Source organism: Diabrotica undecimpunctata, chromosome 4 (assembly GCF_040954645.1).
Source record: "Diabrotica undecimpunctata isolate CICGRU chromosome 4, icDiaUnde3, whole genome shotgun sequence".
Classification (NCBI taxonomy): Eukaryota; Metazoa; Arthropoda; class Insecta; order Coleoptera; family Chrysomelidae; genus Diabrotica; species Diabrotica undecimpunctata.
This window is the reverse complement of record NC_092806.1, coordinates 32368261-32382136: the sequence shown is the minus strand read 5'-3', so window position 1 is coordinate 32382136 and position 13876 is coordinate 32368261. Positions and strand designations below refer to the sequence as shown.

The 13876-nt window shown below is 35.0% G+C and overlaps 1 protein-coding gene across 1 annotated transcript in view; it reads right to left on the bottom strand.

The window, feature by feature from the left end:
• The window catches only part of LOC140439413 (mitochondrial enolase superfamily member 1-like), a 44417-nt gene that overhangs the window by 5592 nt on the left and 24949 nt on the right, over positions 1-13876 (bottom strand). The window contains exon 3 of the mRNA XM_072529300.1: positions 7291-7509. Coding sequence (XP_072385401.1) covers positions 7291-7509 — 219 coding nt within the window. The remainder of the gene's footprint in view (positions 1-7290; positions 7510-13876) is intronic.

Below are 13876 nucleotides of genomic sequence, written 5' to 3'. Positions count from 1 at the left end.
GATAATAATAGTATAAGAGAATAGTTGGTATCGTCTGGGTACTTTCCTTTCTTCATTGTTTCCTTATTTGTAATATATCTGTACTTGGTGATCCTCTCATTGTATTTATTTCGCAGATTATTTTTAGATATCGCCATATAAATTAGTGTTGTTTGTCTAGTTAGTTTATTAACTAGTATGAGATCAGATCTATTATTTACCAGTGGTTGGACTGTGTATAGCTCTGTATAGCTTGTAGTTGCCGTTTTCAAGCATTCTGTCAAGGCAGTATTGATAATAATGGAGATAGTTAATTTGGAGAAGTTCCAGTTCATTGGCTAGTTCTTGGTGAATAATCAATCCTAGTGAGTCATGGCGGTCTTTACAACCAGGTTCAACAAACGCCCGGAAGCTTTCAGTAAGATGTGCTAATTTTTCATATCAACCAGTAGTTCGACGCCATATTTAGCTCATTGTGATGTCGTCTATGCAGAGGTATACCCATCCAGATGCATATTTATTATTACTATCCAGATTTAACCTACACGGCTCTCACTCCCTCTAAGGGGAAAATTCACTTATCCAAGATGGTATCAAAAGGATTAAGTTCCGATGGGGCTCTTTCCGTGTTATTATTAGATTTAAGTTGTACGTTTCTCACTGCCTTTAATGGAAAAATTCACTCAGCCCCTATACATACGGGATCAAAAAGATTGGGTTTTGGTGGGATTATCTTTTCCTAGATAACCTAGTGCGCCGGATTATCTCCCAAAAATGTTACGTATCTGGATGTTAAGAGCAGTACCGCTTTTTACGTGCCCTTATAGAGATTTTCACTAAGACCCAGTAGTACTATGTTCTCTTGGAGGTTCTTCGGAATGACTCCAGTAGTAGAGAGAATAATAGCTATTATCTGGATACTTTGCATTCTCCATTGTCTCCTTATTTGTATATCACGATCTCTGTACTTTATTTTAATTATTTTTATTATTATTTTTCCTAGGAATATTAATTAGATATAGTCATTTTCATTACCTATATTTGTGTTTTATTTGATTAGTGTGGCAAATTTTTAGCCAACACTGAAAATGAACAGTAACATAATCGTTACAAAATTTAGAAGAAAATGTATTGATAAGATGATACATTTTTATAATTGTTGAAATCTCCTGTATTGATTGTAATTATGGATCTGTACCAGATGTACAGCAGAAAACAAAACTTTAGAAATAAAATTCTCTGTGGTCTAAATGGATTTAAAATCGAGATATTTAGTACATTACTTAACTATCTGATAAGGCTTATATTGCTCAGTGGAATATTTGTTGGTTTATTAACATGTTTACATAAGTGCACAAATCATTAACGAACATGATATGATAACAGTTTCAAAATATGTTAAAAATACATTTTTATTATTAACGTAAACAAACATTTTAACACGATAAAAAACAGATTGTGTTAAATAACCTCTGTTTGAAGTAAAACAATTTCACTCTGCCGTTATGTTAATATCTGAGTTATTTTAAGAATACGTTTTGAAAAATATTAAAAACACCAACACAAAATATTGAAAAAAATACAGTTCTTCTACATATAGCTCTTACATTATATGTTATTTTATTCCTTTGTACTTTCATTATTTTTCATTGCTTGTCTCTAACTCACTTGCAGAAGCAAATCTAGTCCGAAGCAGATGTGCACTCTGCTCATAATTTTTTCTACTCGTTACTAAACACAAAACTTAAAAAGAACAAAAAACCAGAGAAGGCACTACGAATACAACAACATAAGGTAGGTGTAGGTAATATGGCCATGTACAGTAATATGGCCATCCAACAAATTTCTTACTATTTTTATGTTTAAACGGTAGAACTCTTGATATTAGCATAGTAATACACATTTAGTGCCGAAATTGTTAAACAGATGGTGCCACATTCTCTATACGTCAGAACCATACACCATTGTTGTGAAAACTCGTCATTGCAGAAGCTGGTTAGTGGTTATTAATTCGTAATTTTTAAAAAAATCTTAACTGAATCTAATAGGTAAGTTTTTAATATATTAATTGTACTTACATGTTTCGTATACCTTCAAAATCATGTACATGTTCTTATTTTATTGTATAAATTTTGATTTCATACATTTTTTCTTAGACAAAATATCAAAATACAGTGTTGAGTAATATGGCTAGGTGAAAAGTAGGGTTATATGGCCATGGCCATATTTATCTTACGTGGCCATATTACTCTACAATGCATATTTTGTTTGATGTATTGATATTCTTTCTTTTATTACAGAAATAAAAAATGCCCCAGTATCAGCGCAGGGGCCTACGAGGCAACTGGACGGAAGAAAATTTGTCAGCAGCTTTAAGAGCGGTGGAAAATGGGACCGCAGTTAACACATCTAGTCGTACATATCACATCCCAAGGCGGAAACTTTGACGATATTTAGAAGAGGGAAAACAAGTAAAGTCTTGTCTAGGGCGAAAGATTATACTTACAAATGCCCAAGAAGCAGAATTAGTTCAACGTATTATCCGTCTTTCGCAAATTGGATATCCACCTACTGCAAGGGTACTTTGTAAGTGTGTATATCGGTTTACAGAACTCAATAATATCCCAAATCCTTTTCAAGAAAGCAAAGGAATAGCTGGTCGTTATTGGCTACGTGGTTTTATGAAGCACAATCCTCAAATCAGACCTAGGAAAGCACAAAACTTAAATCCGGCTAGGACACAAAAGCTTAATAAATTTATTGTAAAAGATCATTTTACTAAGCTGGAAGGTATTTTAAGAGAAATGGACATACTTGATAAGCCCGAACGGATATATAATGTAGACGAGAAAGGTTGCAGGTTAACACTTCACCACCAGCAGAAAGTTTTGGCGCAAAAAGGGGCTAGAAGAGTACATGTTGTTGCAAACGAACATGGAGAAAGTGTTACCATTGTTTCTTGTGGTAATGCTCTCGGTACAGCAATCCCTCCAATGGTACTTTTTAAGGGTAAACGTAGTAAGCCAGAATGGGTTGACTCACTACCTCCATGTGCTGTTGTTCAAATGACTGCAAAAGGTAGCATGAATATTGAAACGTTTTCAGTTTGGCTTCAACACTTTTCAAAATTTAAGGTTGCTCGTCCATGTATTATCATATTTGATGGTGCAAGATGCCATTTGGATCACACTATTGTAGAAACTGCCGAAAGATACGAAATTACTCTATACTGTTTACCTAGTAATACTACTCACGAGCTCCAACCAATGGACAAAGCTGTATTTAGAGCCTTTGAATATTACTGGGATGATGAAGTTATGAAATATTATTCTATTCATAGCGATCGTGTTATTACCAAACAGAGATTTGGGGCAATTTTTTCTACAGTTTGGGACAAAACAATGACACCATCTAATATAAAATCGGAGTTTTCTTCAACGGGAATTTATCCATTCAAACCAGAAGCTATCCCAGAGATAGCGTTTGCCCCTAGTACTATCACATACCAACATCAGGAAGATAAAGAGAATGTCACATTATCAGAAACTAACGCTTGTAATAAAGCAGATGATTTATCCATGCCATCAACTTCAGGCATTCAACAAAAATATTACCGTTGTCATTCTACTTTGGGATTACAACCGAAAAATAACTCAAAAGAAGTATGTCTGGTCACTGATAGTAGTAACTCTTGTCGTCCCTCTACTTTGGATTTTCAACCGAAGAATCGCCCGGAAAAACCATTTCTAGACACTGATAGTAGCAACTCTGACTTATCCTTTAGTTTGCATGATTCTAGCAGTGATGAAGTTATTGATTCAGAAGACGATCACAGTGATTTCTCAAACATCCAAAATACTTCATTCACAATTATGCTCGGAACATCTGAAAATGCAGCAATAAAGAACGATAACAAAAAGCCTAGAAAACGAGCTATCAACAGTCGAGCCCAAGTTGTTACTAAAGATTTATTCGGTAGATGTATTGGAAAAAGTGATTCAGAAAATATTGAAGCCAATACGCATACTACAGATGGTAAAAGAGTCTCGTCAATGCTACGAAAATTACCCAATCCAAAAAACAAATTTAAGACCTTGCCTGCTAAGAAAAAGGGAACAAAAAAACAAGAATCTTGGTTTTGCAAATTATGCAAGGAAGACAGGATGGTAGATATGAGACTGTGTAGCGTATGTAGCACTTATATCCACGAAGAGTGCATGGGTCTCACAGCTAAAGACAAAATTATACGTTCTTATGCCCTGATTGTGAAAAATAAGACAATATTAAGTTTCTGTACTGTATTTGCTTAACATGTAATAAAACTGTTAAACAATCTGAAACTATTTTATTCTATTTTGTGTTAAGCTTCATAATTAGATATAAAAATTTACTTTCTGTAGAGTGGCCATATTAGCGACACCATGTTGGTAATATGGCCAATAGCAGTATTTTTTTAATTAAGTCATAAATATCATATTTTTATCAATTTTTGAAAAATTATACAATAAATATATATTTAGATAACCCATGTAACTGTAATAATAGTTACTTTTTAAAAAAATTATATTTGGTCACAAATACGGACAAAAGTTCTTAAGGTGGCCATATTACCTGCACATACCTTATATTGAAGGAACCTTCAGGAAAAAAAAAGTGAAGGAACCTTAAATCGTAAATGAACTACCACAGATCATAAATAGTAAGCATCGAAGAAAACTGGCATGACTAATAATATGAATATCGTATGGTATTTTTGGAGATTCTTTCGGACAGGTTCCGGCGTCATTTACATCTTTAATCCTATTTTAAGTAACTAGTGTCGATGCACACACTAGCCCAGAGAGACTGATGGCTTAACGTTCCCTCCGAAGTATGGTGGACGGCTCGTACTTATCATTTTTAGAAATGAAAATGTTGTTGGTGCTGAGTTTCGAATTCGTGTGCTCTGGCTCATGAAGCCAGTATCTTGCCGTCCATAGCGTGACTTCAAAGACTCAATGAAGAATAAAAGAGTAGAAGAAATATTAAAATCCGAATAAGTAAATCCAAAGAAAAAATGGATGACACAAGACATATATCTCTTGGTTGGAAAAAAAACGAAATCTCAAGAACAACAAGCATGAAGAATACATAAGAAATCGTTTTATTCGCAAAAATATAAAAGAATCAAAGATATAATATAGCTACGGGAATCCTGTAAAACAATTTACCATCTTCAAAATATTCATGATGTGAAACGTTTCCCCAAAGTATGAGAGAGATCAAAATTACTGTTTAAAATTTATGACCAAAAAAATTTTCAGTCAAAATTCTCAACTCACCCTGAACATTTTTAATAATAGACTGAGAAATCAGGAAGGTACGCGCTTCGTTTAAAAAATCTTTACTCATTAATTTAGCTGAGTTAAATAAGGGAATAATAAAAAAACTAATTTATTCTATAAAAATGCCTTATAGGGTTATGTACGGTTCGTCATAACTCTCCCTGTATATAACTTAACTAATACAGCTTTTTTGGTGAATATGGTCACTTATTTGAACCGATTCATCCATTGCTTATATTATTTTTACATGCATATGAACGCGAAAATTTTGGGTATCTGTTTTGCCTAAAATATGAAGTTGGTGATTTTAATTATGTTAATTGGAATTTCTAACATTGATTTAATTTAAAAAGTGTCTCCCACGAAAAATTCTGAGATTTCGAGGGATGCTCGATTATTAAAGCGTTAAGAATTGATCTAGGAGACTAAATAAGACTCGCTTTGAAGAAAGTGTCATTCTCATCGAACAAATATTACTCTTCAAATCTATAATATAATCGTTTAGGAACGACTTTCGTAATCTTACGATCGCCACGCCTACTTGATGCGCAGTAAAATTACCGGAAATATATTAGAAGAAGTAAACAACTCGAGCTAGAAGAACAGTGGCAGTGACGTGATATGAAATTTAAATCAAAATTTAAATTTCATTCAACAAAATTTCATTTAAATGAAAAAGTTTTGCCCGGAAAAAGTTGAGAAATTAAAGCGAATGTTATGAATTTTATACAACAAGTAACAACGTGCCTCTAATAAACTTAAAACAAATGCAAAAACGTGTTGCAACATGTATAGGTTTAAGCAACATAAATGCAATTTCGAGGGAAATGAAATTCATAGAGGAAGATATAGCCCATCTAGCGGAAGTTACTCGACTTCATAAAGATGATTTTCGTAAATTTTGACATTTTTTATGGTAAACAACATTGACAGGTTGAAAATCCAACTTAACAAACTTTCAAAACAATCAATTTCGTGAAAAAATAGAAATCTCTCATGAACACTTTCGTGTGGCGTTTTTTAAAGTTGGCCTAACTAAATCTCAATGCTTCGATCGACTTTGTCTTGGTTTTCACGATAAAGCACAAGACCCATCAACTGTTCACAGATGGTTTAAAGAATTCAAGCATCGACATACCAGCCTCAGTGACGAATTTCGTGAAGACCGTTCGGCCACAGCTGTTATATCGAAAAATATTGATGTTGTGATCGGTATGATTAAAGCAGATCCACAAGTTACCCATGTCATGAAATTAGTTTATTGGTCATTCTGCATGGCCATTTGGCAGTGAGAAAGATGTGCAGTCGTTGAATTCCTTATAATTTGACTGCTGTCAATAAGAAGACAAATATCGATTAGCGTCACGCCACACAACGGGGGCAGCTCAAATATAAAATTCACAAAGATTGTGGATGTTGATAAAATATAGATATATTGCTATGAGCCTGAAACGAAAAATCAATCATGGTATGAGTGTTTTAAGAAAGCCAAAGCCAATAAAAATAGTCCGGGTTCAAAGCTTTGAAAAACGGTCGCGAGATTTTGAAAAAAAAACGTGTTGTCACGATGTCATTAACGAATGATAGAACGGTTAATACTAAATGATGTACAATTATTTGTTTGCTAGAAGTGATTGTTGAACTCTTTAAAAACTACCGGAATCGTCGCATTCTTTTGCATTTGGATAATGCCAGCTCTCACATGGCTCGTATAACAGTCGAGTACTTGAAGGCGAAAACATCGATATGGTGAGCCATCCTACATATAGTCCTGACTTGGTACCGTGTGATTTATTTGCGTTTTTGACAATCAAAACAAATTATGCGGTAAAAGTTTTAAAACGCCAGATAAGGCAGTCGAAGTATACAAAAATCTCACTTCTTATATACCTATTTCCAAAATATATTTTCCTTCTATTATTTGTGCAAAATTTTTAGTCTACATCTGTTAAAACCTATGCATATATCTTAAACAGTTTCTACTTACCCATCTTATTTGACTTTCACTAGTTAAAGATCTCCAGAACACACCGAATTCTTTGTAGATATCTGTTACAACTTGGCCGACGACTAATGACTTTAGAGATTCTACAGCTGCTACGATAACTTCTGTGCCTCTACCGCAAGTGAAAGTTAGTCCGTATCCTTCTAATCCTGATTGGAGTTTTATGGTGACGTAGGCGCAAGAGTAGTCAGGATCGGTGTGCTGAAAAAAAGTAAAAACATGTATTAAAAATATGTATATGAAAGTAGGTGGATAAAGGATATTTTTAAAGGATTTTAAATAAATCCGATAATCATCTATAATCACAGATTATGAATCAATATAAGATATTTGCCAACACATCACAACAATACTTTCGCAAAAAATCTTTTGATTTCGGATTTGGGACCCAAATCCGAAAGGAGGAGGGTTTTACACAGTGTTGTACAGTCGATCGTCCTCTACGCGGCACCAGTCTGGAGCGTGGCGGTAGAGATAACGGCCTATAGAAGGCTTATGAAACGAGTGAACAGAAGAAGTCTGTTACGAGTGGCATGCGCCTACAATACTGTCTGCGGCAGCCTTATGGACCATCACTGGATGTGTTCCGTTGCATGTTTTGGCGGTGGAAAGAAAAGAGCTCTATGAGAGAAGAGACCCAAACCTTACTATTGCCGAGAAAAGACAGGAAAGGGAAAGGTCAATAGAAAGATTTCAAGAAGAATGGAACAACACGGAGCATGTGGCTTAGTGCACGAAAATGCTGATCTCGAACATAAGAGATTGGGTGGACTGCGGCCACAGGCGACTGGAATATTTCTTGACGCAGGTGCTCACAGAACACGGGTGTTTTAGGGCGTACCTCTCTAGGTTCGGAAAGGCAGACACAGATGAATGCCTATACTGTGGACACTCGGACACTATGAGACATACGATGTTAGATTGCAACAGACGGATAGTAGAAAGAAACAGAATGTAAAGAGAGACAGGTGTGAATTTTGTTACAGTGAGATAAATTATTGAGAGAATGATTGAAAATAAAGCAGGTTGGACTAGCATACACAACTATATCCGTACAGTGATCAAGAAAAAAGAAGAGGAATAAAGACAGCTGGACCAACGTCATAGGTAAGAGGGAAGGATGCTGGAAGTTAAAGCTAGAAAAGTGGGTCAGACTGTATGAGTTAGAATGCGTGAGTCAGACTGTGGGGAAGGAGGAAATGCCCGTCTGGGAGTGATGCCGTACTAGGAGCGATGATGGTCTTCTACGCGCTACCTGGAACGAGACAGAGAGTGTGGATGTGGATGAATGGAGAATGAATGAATGAAGGTAGTGCTTCAGAAGTGATGCCGGCCTTACAGCGGCCATTCTGCTTCCGGATCGCTCGATGAAGAGGAGGGTCTGGTTTAGCAGGTAGGTGTTTGGCGTAGACTCGGCGATGAGAGGGCATTGAGATGTCTTTTGAAGATCCCAGACTGTCCCCCCCTATAAAGATAAAAAAAAAGCCATCGAGGTCCTGCAATTTGATTCCGTAATCTCATAATAACATACGGGAGTGAAACATGCTCTCTCAAATTAAAATCAATGCATCGTATAGAAGTATTCGAAATGTGGACATTGCTTTAACAACTACGTATCTCATGGGTTTCGCAGACAAGTAAAGATGTGTTAAGAAAAACTGGAATAAAACGTGAACTATTACAAACTATAAAATGACGAAAAGTTTCCTATTTGTGACATATATCCTTGTGGAGGTGATAAATATTAACATTGATTTTAATTGACAAAATAGAAAAACGAAGCGGCCGATTGAGACAGAAACATTCGAGGCTCCGACATACATGGACGTCTTAACACTTGCTAGGGATGGAAAATTATGAATACATAGTAGCTGAAAGCCCACGCTCTGGAAGCTTATGGTACTTGAAGAAGAAGAAGAATAGGCAACAATTATCTAACATCACTTTTCATTTATGTAAACATTTCTTAAACTCCTTCTTCTTCTTTTACCGTCCTATAAGCAATTCTGATTGTTCATTGGCGGATTGATACGCCTTCTAGCGTTTGGTGATTTATCTCTTTCTATTTTGACCATTCTGGTCTTCTTCATTCTACCTATATGATTATTCTATTTATTTTTACTGTTTAGCATTCACTTATTTATACCTTGTACGTTATATTTTCTTCTGATATTTTCATGTCTGTTTTAAGAGTATTGCGTTATAATATAACATTAGTAAACACTTTTAGTATATAAGATAAGAGTACGCGCTGCCAAATATGAAAACAGAATTTTCAATAAAAAAGAAAGGGAGATATATGTATTCGGTTAAATGTATTCTTGAACGTTTTAATATTTAGTTATTAATGACAATCTATGATCTAAGATTAAAGTTTCAATTTAAATTATTTTCAATAAATCAATGCAAGATATATCTAATAATAACCTTTGGCCATTTCCTACGAATATAAAAACATTTAAATCTTAAAATATTTCTTATCACAAAATATTACATAAATATGACACATAATAGTTCATTTTTGCGTTAAACAATTTCACTCAACGCTACTTCAAACTTCAACTGTTAGTATAACACTTGCTGAGATTAGATACTGCAAAATGTAAATAAAACATCGCATATCAGTTCAATTTTATTTAAATATGGGGTTAAAGTATGTGGAATGCTTGAAATATTATAAACACTTAAGAAAGTAAATGAAAAAAGTTTAAGCAACATTGAGATAGCCTAAACTTTTTGAAGATTTTTATTCCTGTTTTCAATCACTACGGTAATAGAACCAAAGTGCTATGTAAATACTGATATAAGTTCCAATATTTTGAGGATCTGTTAAGATACTTATCAGACTCTACACTTATTATTTATACAGCTGCATCAAAGTTTACTATTGGTACTGGATGTGGTTTTTTACATCCAGAAAAAAATATTTAGATGGAATTCATATTTTTTCATCTTTAGGATCAAGACTTAACAGATAAGTTAAAGCAATGCCGCAACTAAAAAAAGAAAATCAAATGCAGAGGATTTGGACCTACGCAGAGGTCTAAAAATAGGGTTGCTTTTAAAATGTTGGCAAATTTGAATTTTATGCACGAGTAGAAGGAAAATTATCCCAGATTAATTCTTATCATTCAAACGTCCAACTAAGACTGCATTTATTCAAATTATACGACGAAAATAAAATTATGTAAACACCTTATGGTGAAATTCCGCTCTTGTAGGCCATTTAAAACGATCTCGTATACAACATTTTATTTATTCTAAATGTGATTTTGTATAATGAAAACTGAATCTTCTAATAAACGAAACCAACGTCGAACAAGTGGACAAATATGCATACCTGGGAACAATGATTAACTCCACAAATGATTACAATCAGGAGATCAAAATAAGAATAGAAAAGGCTAGAGCAAATTTCAACAAAATGAGAAGAGTTCTATGTACCAGGGATTTAAAACTGGAACTAAGAGTTAGGTTGGCGAGGTGCTATGTTTTTTCGACTTTATTTTATAGAATGGAATCTTGGACCTTGAATGCGACATCAATAAAAAAACTGGAATCATTTGAGCTGTGGGTGTACAGAAGAATTCTGAAAATATCATGGACAGAACACGTCACAAACAAAGAGGTTCTGGGAAGGATGAACAAAGAAATGGAAATTTTAAATTCAATAAAAACAAGAAAATTAGAATATCTCGGACATATTACACGTGGAGAGAAATACACCTTGCTCCAACTGATTATGCAGGAAAAGATCCAAGGAAAGAGAAGCATAGGGAGGCGTAGAATGTCATGGCTGCGCAACCTGAGAGAGTGGTACGGATGTACATCAAATGAACTTTTCAGAGCAGCCGTCTCAAAAGTCCGAATAGCTATGATGATTGCCGAATTCCGCCGCGGAGATGGCACTGGAAATCTGTAGTAAGAATCGACAAATTGTGTAGCTATGTAGAGAAACTGGTAGCAATGAATGAAGGTCTGAAAGTGGTTAAAATTGTAAGACTTTGAATGTTGATAATATGTTTATTATTCTGACTGCTTTTTAAAAATCAACTTTGCGAAGTTGCGGACAAAAAATAAATAAGTGGCCGATATATCGCCGGTATAGCTAAGCTGGATTAAAGCTGCGATCTGACAGAAAGTGGAGCGGTGTTCTTCATCGGCGAAGAGAAATAGAAAATACGCAGTAGAAAATGAGAAAATATAAAAACGGGAGCCAACACACGTGGAATACCGTTTTTATGCCCAATATTCGTGGTTTACGATCAATTGGATAGGGCAAAACTGTCTATTTATGGGCAATTATGGGGAAACGCGTCCAGTTTCGCCGTTTGTCGGTAAACTAACACAATTCAAAAAAAGTTGGAAGCTGATGTGTAGCACGTACTTACCCCTCCAACCCTTCCGACGTGACTAGAGACAGGTACGGTCAGTGTCGTGGTAATTTTACTATGGAGTGGTCTAACGAAGTTGTGTTGGAATTTTTATCATTATATAAATTACCCTACTTACAAAAATTTTGGTGGACAAAACTAAACGTAATCCTCGATCTCGAAAGGATAAACCCTATTGGGGTAGTTATCAAAAAGTAAATATTAGTTGATTTCACACTAACATGGGGCGCCAACTTTCTTTTAATTTTACTAATATCTATTTTCTGTTTGAAAAGGAAAATCTCCAACACGATGGGCAGGCCAAATGAAGTCTCTGGTGGGAAAATTTCTACATGAAGTTGTCGATATGGCACAGGATCGCAGCCAATGGACACAGCAAGCTAATAATATTTAATAAATAAATCTTATAATATTTAGAGTGTCACCACGCCCTCACAAGGGCTCAAGGAATGAGGGGGAGGATATTTTGGTAAATCAATGTTGTGTGTGCTATTTTATAGCGTCTTACGCCCTTCTGATCAATGAATGAGCGTCACTGAGCTGTAAGGCCCTATTTAAATTTGTAAGTTGTAAGACACAGTGCCAATTTTGTTTAAAAACCGAGACGTTTGGATATATTGTAGCTGGAATGTGGCAGGAACCTAGTCCCTACTATAGCATTCTGTTTCTGTGGATGAGTGGTCAAACCATCTCCACAGGTCTTTCAGCCACGAGTTGGCATCTTTATACTAATCTTTTGCCCTGTACTTTACCTTCCAATATAGTTCGGAGTAATTTATTTCTTTTAACTCTTAACACATGACCCAAGTATTGATTATACTTAGTAATTCTTTTGCAATGGGACTGACAATAAATCTTCAAAAAATTAAATCAGTGATAATTATCAAAACCGATGAAAATTGTCGCATTGACCTAAATTAGAACAAGTTCGCAAATTCAGATACTTAGGAGTAGTACTAACTAAATGATAAGTGGAATCCAGATATAGAAATAAAAATACGAATAGAACAGGCTAGGAACATGTACAATAAATGGAAGCAAATTATCTATAACCGATACCTAAGCTTAGACATCCGAATTAGAATTATTAAATGCTAAGTTTGGTCAGTCCTTATGTATTGAGTTGAAGCCTGGAAATTAAAATTAAATACCATGAGACGGTTAGGAGCCTTTGACATGTGGCTTTACCGCAGAATGCTCAGAACATCATGGACACAATACATTATGAATCGAACAGTATTAAACACCCTACATGGAGAGTTAGGAACTTATAACAACGATTAAGAAAAAAAAGACCTCGTACCTAGGTCATATAATGAGAAATGACGAATATAACTTACAACGAATAATAATTGAAGGGAATATAGAGGGCCGAAGTGGAGTAGGCAGAAGAGCCATACCATGGCTTCGCAATAAGAACTAGGACAGGCATGAACGTACAACAATTACTAAGAGTGGCGCAGAAGAGAGAACATTTTGATTAAGTGATCGCAATAATGAAGTACACCAGAAGAAGAGTAAGTAATTCTTTTTGTCTATTCATGCGCCGAAGTACTCATCATTGGTCACTTTTTGTAGGTTCAAAAGGCATCTATTCTGTTTTCTGTTTCAGAGTCCATTGGCCAGCTTTCACAGCCACACAGCAAGACTAACAGAGGTAAATACGAAACCACCTAAAGCAAAACTGGCAAATATAACAACATTTTACACAATCAAAAAGTGACTATTGAAGCTGGCTGACAGATCGACGTATTTAAGATATATCTATATCGGTATATTCTTCGACTAGCATGGGTAACAAATCAGGCATATAAAGGAATTACACATAGATTAATGCATTATAACAGGTATGATACTCTAACATGTTATACATAATGTTACATACAGTATAGATAAGCAAGATTTGTCCAAAGGTTGCGTTACCAAGCAATTCCACTATGAGTACGTTACAGACCATGGAAGGAACACATTTTAATATTTTGAGGGAAATTATGCTCCAAAAGACATTCGAAACTTAGTGGAACATATTATATGTTTAGCAGTGGACAGAAAAAGTTAATGTATGATGCTAATAATAAAAATGAATTATATTAAATTCGGGATAAACCAGGATCAAATTCCAAATACACCGACGACGTAATAGACGAAAAAGTTATAGCAAGCAGGCTAGGAAA